Source organism: Chanos chanos, chromosome 5 (genome assembly GCF_902362185.1).
Source record: "Chanos chanos chromosome 5, fChaCha1.1, whole genome shotgun sequence".
NCBI classification, from domain to species: domain Eukaryota; kingdom Metazoa; phylum Chordata; class Actinopteri; order Gonorynchiformes; family Chanidae; genus Chanos; species Chanos chanos.
In genome coordinates, this window is record NC_044499.1 from 48,282,631 (window position 1) to 48,290,814 (window position 8,184).

General features: G+C 45.2%; 1 protein-coding gene across 1 annotated transcript in view; it reads left to right on the forward strand.

Annotated features, from left to right (window-relative positions):
• The first annotated feature begins 1,975 nt into the window (after positions 1-1,975).
• The window catches only part of prkcea (protein kinase C, epsilon a), a 43,926-nt gene continuing 37,717 nt past the window's right edge, over positions 1,976-8,184 (forward strand). Inside the window, exon 1 of the mRNA XM_030773206.1 lies at positions 1,976-2,323. Coding sequence (XP_030629066.1) covers positions 1,976-2,323 — 348 coding nt within the window. The remainder of the gene's footprint in view (positions 2,324-8,184) is intronic.

Below are 8,184 nucleotides of genomic sequence, written 5' to 3' on the forward strand. Positions count from 1 at the left end.
ACGCAAATCTCCTTCATCAACAATCAGATTATCAACAGTTAATGTTTTTGTTTCCCAGGCACAGACCTTGACTTAACCAACCTGGACCAAGTTACTTAAGGATATTTGAATTTTTAATTCTGGACAAAGTAACATCTAAAATGATATTTCAACGTCCTGTTTGATTTTGTGTGTGTGTTTGTGTGTGCGGCTGCATGCGTGCACGTGTGTGTATCTTGTTCTCTCTAACAAGTGGTGTTACAGATAGTATATTGACTGACCATTTCTGCTTTTTGTTCTGATTTCTTCAGACCCCTCCGTTTCTCAACATTTGGGTTAGAGCTTCTATTTTCTCACCAGATAACTAGCCCTTGACAAACTGTCTCAGGTTTTTGCTTTTCTTATTTTCTTCATTGCTCCCATTTCTTATAAACTTAGCCTTCTCTTCAAGCCTTGAGCCAATGCTAAACCTATGACGCGAAAAAACACAGTGCAACTAGTCACTTTTTGCTTTCTTTGGTTCTGAGTTCATGCGTTCATGTTCATTCATTCATATTCATGGTCTAAGACATGAAACTACTATGGCAAGAGTGTAATCTATGAATGTTTTGAAAAACCTACGAATTGCTAGAGCGCCTATCGTGTACAGATGTCACAGGTGAATGATGCTCAAGAACAGCAAACGATACTCTTGGATAACGAGTGAGATATTTTATCTGCTTTGTGTGCTGGAACGAATGGACGATACTTCTAAACGTTAATTACAATGGGGGAAAAAAAAAGAAAAAACACCGTCGACATCTGTTCAGAAATTGCCTGTGTTTGGCGGTACCATCTGAATTTTTATACTGCGCCGCGTGCTTGCCGCTGCTTGTTTCACATTGAGTTCGAAATTTAGAAATTCTCTTGATGTGTTCTCTTTTATACAACACAAGGTCCACAGGTCGATGTGGCCTGCAGGTTAGGATTTATCAAAGAGGCTGTGTAGCATGTGATATTTTGGCATTGCCCGCCTTTGCCCGGCAAACGCGCACATCACTGATCCACACCCTCGGGTGCATTCCAGTCTCCCCCTCCCGTCTACAATGCTACTCTCCTCGCCTGTACACACTCTCCCCCATCCGACGTAGAGGGGACGCGGCGCGGCTTAAATCAACTGACGTGTTTTGCGCATTTCCTGGACTAGCGCTCAGGGAGTGGGAACAGAGAGGTAGGTTGCAGGAAACGACCGGAGCTGAGGCGAGTGAACAGGGAAGCAGCTTAACGGTTGCTCGTGAACGTTCATCGCTACAAAAAAACACAATCTAGTGTGGCTGAGATCAGTTTTCACCCGGCAGTTCGAAAGCAACCGAAACGAGAACGAAAACTCACAAATGCATAGGCGGGGTGACTGGAGTCGTTCTCTCACACAACGCCCAGAGGAAGACGAATACTTGGAAGAGCAGCGGTGCTGGGGACCGTAACGTGTGGGATATTTTCCTCATTGCTTGCACTCTGGCGAATCCGGTGACCGTCTATTCGTCGGGTCATTTTCCCCTTAAGCTTCACTTGCTCAGAAATCACTGTCCACTGACGACATACAGCTGAACGTTATTCCAGACAGAGGGAATTCGCTTGTTTACGTATGTTTCCAATCGTATAAACGACGGACCTTACGCATAAACAAGACCACTGAATCCTTTATTTCTCCCGAGACTGTTTTGCATCCCATTTGAGTGTGTGTTTGCTGATTCCATAGTGTGTAACGAGACTGTTGTTTTCCGTTACATGGACAGGCGCGCATCTAGACTATTGGATGTCGCAAGAGCAAATGGGAATATTGCCGTAGCCTAATCGCCAATATCTAAATGCATCATCAATGCATTATGCAGAACAAGTGATGCCACCTTTATGTAAAAAGAACGTTTGTAATTAAAAATCTGTGATTTTTAAACGTTTATTTCTCCCTTTCGTCTTTATAAAGGGAGTATAATAGGTTCATAATATCAGCATCACTATGGTGGTTTTTAACGGGTTATTGAAGATAAAGGTTTGTGAGGCTTTGGACTTAAAGCCTACCGCATGGTCACTACGGCATGCTGTCGGTCCAAAGACCCAAACATTTCTGTTGGACACATATATTGCGCTCAATGTGGACGATTCACGCGTGGGCCAGACCTCTACAAAGCAGAAGACCAACAGCCCAGCGTGGAATGACGAATTCGTCACGGAGGTTTACGACGGGAAGAAGATTGAACTGTCTGTGTTTCATGACGCCCCAATTGGCTACGACGATTTTGTGGCTAACTGTACTATCCAGTTTGAAGACTTACTACAGAACGGTAGTAGACACTTCGAAGACTGGGTATGTGTTTTATCCATCCATTGATTAAGCACGTCGTTAGGCTGATAACATCATTTATTTGTGGTGACAGAACCGTAGCGGCTATCGCTCATAAAGGTCTAATATCCCAGTCCAATGTCTCTCCCACGAGTTCTCACGCTCTGGGGGCTTTCCCGCTAGTCAACAAACGAATTATTTAGCCGTTGGATCAGAGAACAGCCATCACAACGTATGTCACGGGAAACTGGTTTTCAGATTTTCATACTGACAGATGACACGCCTCTCAAACCATTAGAAACTACATATTTATCACCTGCATAGTTAGTTTAGCCAGTTGCGCTGTAACGTGGAGCTTGTGTCCAAGACCGAACATGTTCGTTGCATCTTGAGAGGGGTGGAGCGCACAATTTGTCACAAAAATCTCGCTGTTACCATGTACGACGACCAGGGCCCAAACAAGGTTCCATGCTGCAGCTCTCAACATCTAACCAAACCAGTATTGATTGGTTGGTGGGACTGGCGTACAGCCAGATGCGGCGACCTCATGGTTAGGGGAGTCGAGACTGTTTGGGCAGGGAAAGGACAAGGCTAACGAGGTTCGATCCACAGTTGTGTCACACAGTGGCATCACATGCATAATCATATTTAAGCTGCACTGTCCTAGCCTTTTTTACAGTATCGTAGGCCTATATTAGTGTCCCAGATAACCGCTGTGCAAAACTAAAAGCATTCATGTCGTTACTCTCTCGAACTATTTGGTTTGAACAGTAATAAAGTAATGGAAAACACACACGTATGCAACTGCACGCGCATACACACTCGCACGCGCGCGCACGCACGGACACACACAGACACACACATATTGTATAGCCTGCAGCTGGAGCTTCAATCTGCCAATTTTAAATAATAAACCATGTTTTAATTATGTTTCATTTTCATGGGTCTAGCTATTGCGCTGCATTTCTAGGGACAGCGGAAAAAAATAGATATTAAAATTGATAGATTGAACCGATTTTGCATTCTAATCATGCTTGGAATTATGAGCTGGATTTCTGTTATGTAATCTTTCCCTGGCAGGAGTGCTCCAGTAGGAAAAGCTAGTGCATGTACTCGTTAGACATCTATGGAAAGGTTAGTTTCTATTGATCATGTCAGTGCATCGGTAAATCTCCTCCTCTCTACGCAGGCAGCTCAGTCTGTAAGTGTGTCAGGCACTGGAGAGGGAGAGAGGGGAAATCAATTTCATCTCTGCCACACCCCCCCAACCCCCCCCCAACCCCCTACCCCCTACCCCCTACCCCCCTCTAATTCTGTCCTCTGATACGTCTTGTCTGCAAAGCGGCCAGGGCTGTCTCTCTCTCTCTCTCTCTCTCTCTCTCTCTCTCTCTCACCACCAGCTTCCATTCCCTCTCACCGATGCTCAAGACACCGAACCTTCGGATACGGACGGACAGAAATGTGACGTTGAAGGGGAAACCCTGTATCTAGATTCAGTCTGAAAGCTCAGAAGATGAATGTGTTTTAGCCAGTAGTACGTTTATGTCTGGACAGCCAAATATTAAACTCATGTAACCCGGAGCCGGTCGTCCAGAAATCTACCCACACATTTGAATAGCACAAAATCCACTTGAGGGAGTTTCTTTGAGACGGCATTCACGCACACTCCCACACACCCTTTGCCGCTCAGGTAAAGGTTCAGTGCTCTCATAACGTGTATGCCTCTTAATCGAAAACACCCACCAGCTTGCCATGTAACACACTCATGCATCAGACAGCTCTGCCTCTTCTGAGGACCGCACGCCAGGGTCATTTCTGTATTTAGATGTGAACTTGACTGAATCCTGGAAAATAAATCAAAATAGCATGCGATGGACGAGTCTTTCCTGGCTGAGGCTCCTTAACCAAGCTTCCGGAGGGTGAATCTGGAGACGTTGTCTAAGTAAGAACTGAAGCTTCTGAGCAGTGAAAAAAAGAGAAGACAGTAGGGTTGTGTAATGTTTGTGGCTGTGTCTGTGGCTTCTCTGCTTCATGATGTCCCTGTTTTTTTTTTTCCTTTTACTTCAACAAACGTAAAGCCACAAGTGATGACAGAATGTGGGTGCAACTAATCAGAGCTTTTCTCACGTATGGCCCTTTTTGACATGTATATGTGTGTCTCTCTCTGTGTCTCTCTCTCTGTGTGTGTGTGTGTGTGTGTGATACTGCATCTCACTCAGACCTGCTGCTCGAGGTGTTCTCAGCAGCACATGTTTGCCGTCCCTGTAGGATCTAGTGAAGGGTGTAATTGGAGCCCAGCGCTATGTCTCTGGTAATGGGGCTCAGATGCTACAGCGACATGGCTCGCAGTCTTTGTCCTTTGAGCTCGGAGCGACTTGAATAATTCACAAACCCCTTCCATCAGTCTCTTTATGGAGCGTCTAACCCTCACCGCTTCGCTGGAATGCAGATTGCCTGAGTTCAGCCACGCTCCTGTTATCAGCAGAGAGAGAGGTCCTTATCCACAAAAGATATCTCTTTCCTCAATTGCCAGGCTCTTAGCGAAAGGTCGTCCTAAAGGTGGGGAAGGGAGCTGAGGGTGGAGGTGGCTGTGAGATGGTGCTTCTGTTTGGAGCTATAGCCGCACCGCGTACCGCTGATCTTTTAGCACGGTCGCCCACTCAAGCTTTCGTTTTGTTTCACGCTTCTAGCCGCCTTCTTATTGTCCTTCTTTCATGTTCTCCCCGCCCCCCCCCCCCCCCCCCCCCCCCCCCCCCCCCCCCCCCCCCCCCCCCCCCCCCCCCCCCCTCCTCTGTTGTACCTTCTCTCCCAGGCTTCTAGCCTGTGTGTTTTATTCTGTAGTTTCCTTTGACAGCTTGTAGCTTCGTCGTTCTCAGAGCGTGTCTGTCTGAAACTCGCACACTTGCGTTTAAACCACCCGGTGGTAATTTATAGTGTTCACCTAAAGAGTTTAACCTCGTCTCACCTGTTGGTCGGGGCGCAAGTTGTTGACCGTGTAAAGATGTGCCGTTAACTTAATGCTGCTATGCTGTCATTTACATTTGCTGATTTTCCTTATTCGGTTTTGTATCTAACCTCTTTAACTCTTTAACCATCGTCTCCGCGTACAATATCAGTGACCGTTTGGTTCTGTCGTTGCCAGACAGTGACATCACCTGACCCCCCCCCCCCCCTTTTTTTTTCCCTCATCGAGCTACACAAGTAGGCCAGAGTGTTCTTAAGGCTCCATCCCCTCATTGGCACTCGGTTGCCACGGTAACTCTCATCCGCACTCTTGCCAGGCGTGTCGGCTCTGGGTGTTAATCAGAACTCTCAGCTCTGTCACCGAAAACGAGAAACGTGTTGTCTGTGCGTCTTGCTAATGAACGTCTCATTCCAAATGTGTTCAAAACCACGTTCAGTGTTTTCAGAGGTGTTGTGATTTCTGTAGGTAATTGCAGATTTGCTAGCTTGGAATCATGCAGTCTCAAATGTAGCCCTGTACCTAGCTGTTTAGTTGATTTGATATGGAAGTTTAGAAGAGCCTTCAGAAGAGCTGAAAACGTCAGACTTCCAAAAGCACAGCTCAGTTGTCTTATCCTGCCCCGAGAGCCAGGGGATCCTGCAGTCAGACCTGTCCCGACTGCAGAGGAAGTCTCCGATTTCACTCAAGCACAGATTAGCCTCCCTCCTGAAATCTTTAAAAGACAGAACTAGTCCATTCAGTGTCAGGGGATAGCAATGGAAATTGACCAGAGATGGACATGAAATACAAATACATCATTACTTTTTAAAAAAGCACTTTTTCTTTCTTTCTTTTTTTTTCACAGTGCATGTAGTCTTCCAAAATAGTACGTTTTTTAGACCTTTTACTTATACTTTTACCTTTTTTTTTCAATGTGTGTACTTTTCACATTGTGTCACATTAACACACTCTCTCTCAGAGTCTCAGAACTGTGTAGGTAATCAAAATTACAATAGTTTCAAATACAATAAACGCATTAAAAGCATAAGTATTCAAAAACCGAAGTTCCTTGACTTAAGTGAATTAACTGTAAAACTTAAAGCCCTTAAGGATAAACTAATGAGCGTAAGCATGCATACTTAGTGTCCACCCTTGACAGTGAGTCACTGAAAGAGCAAAGAAACGACTACAGATGCTTTAGTGGGAGGAATTACACTCTGCCAATACTTTTCCACATAGCTCCTCTCTTCACCTCCATTGCACCAGACTTGGTCTCACTGCTTCAGTGGAGTGTGTAGAATAATACAGAGTTAGAGTGTTCTCAGACCCAGGAAGAAAAGGGAAATATCCTTATGAGCAGTCATGATGAGACATCAGAACTTTTTAAATGTGTTTGTATGTGTGTGCCAGCGTGTGTGTGTGTGTGTGTGTCTGTGTTTGTGCACCAGTCTGTGAGTGTGTGCGTGTGAGTGTGTGTTTGTGTATATGTGTGTGTGTGCGCGTGTGTGTGTGTGTGTGTGTTTGTGTATATATGTGTGTGTATGTGTGTGTGTTTGTGTATATGTGTGTGTGTGTGTGTGTGTGTTTGTGTATATGTGTGTGTGTATGTGTGTGTGTTTGTGTATATGTGTGTGTGTATGTGTGTGTGTTTGTGTATATGTGTGTGTGTGTTTGTGTATATGTGTGTGTGTGTGCGTGTAGTGGTGTGTGTGTTATGAGGGCGTGGGAGTGCAGACTGTTTCACTTTCACACGCGTTGATGTCAGGTCACCTGGAACATGTCATATGTCCTCTCAGAGAGAAAGAACAATAACAGTGACATATGAGAGCTCAGGTACTCCAGGAGACGAAACACACACACACACACACACACTCACACACATACACGGGCACACACACACGGCAGGGCTGCATCTCTCTATGCTTGACCCAAATACACACACACACACACACACAGTTTTCTCATATACAGTTTGCCTCCATATTCCCCGCATATGAATACATATATTCAGTTAAACATAGATCTTGCTTGCTGTCTCATCTCTCATGCAAGCGCGTATCTCTTCTGTTCCACCACTGACACGCACACACCCTCACTCCCACTTAGTTTCACCCAGGGCCTGCAATTACACATACATCCACGCTACATCCTGACTTAAAAAGATCGTTTGTGTAATCTTCAGTACGTAACGCGATGGAGAATGGACAGAAAAAAAGATGGATAGATTGCCGGCGAGGAAGAGGGGGGTTTAACGAATAAAGAAAAAGAAAAAAAAAACAGGCATGGGGTCTTGTCCTGTAATTGAACCGTTTCGAGCTCCTCAATTAAAATGCGAATTTCTGTGCAGCCGTCGTGTTCTGACCCGGTCCGGGCGGAGAGACCTCTCCGCCGTCTTGATCGCCGACACGAGCGGCGTAGGACAGACCCGAAGCAAGGCCGCCGTCAGCTTAGTCACACAGTGACCTATCACCATCTACCAGTTATCGCCATCTGCCTGTGTCTGTGTCTGTGTTTGAAAGATAAGAACTCATTATTATTTGCATGCGACTGCACTTTGTTTTTTTTTTTAAATAGCACAATGTTGGTGGGCTCGTGTCCTGCCGAAATGGTAAATGGTGTCGTTAATTGTCACCGATTATTGAACGATCCCTGTTTTCTTTTGTTTTTGCACCTCGTGCTTTATTATTAAACGACTGTTTTGTTTCGTCAGAACGCTGTTTTTTTTTTTCCCCTGTTGTGGCTGACTAAATTAAAACCTCTGTGTAGCCTCTGTGGACAAGTATTTATTCAAAAGGAATTCCAATCACAACTTCAAAAGATCTCATTATTGCTTTCTATCATGAATTATGCACAGTTAGGCCCTGTGTGATGTTTTATTAATAATGCATACAGTCTCACTCAGTGTGTTCTTACGTGTGTGTGCGCGCGTGTGTGTGTGTTT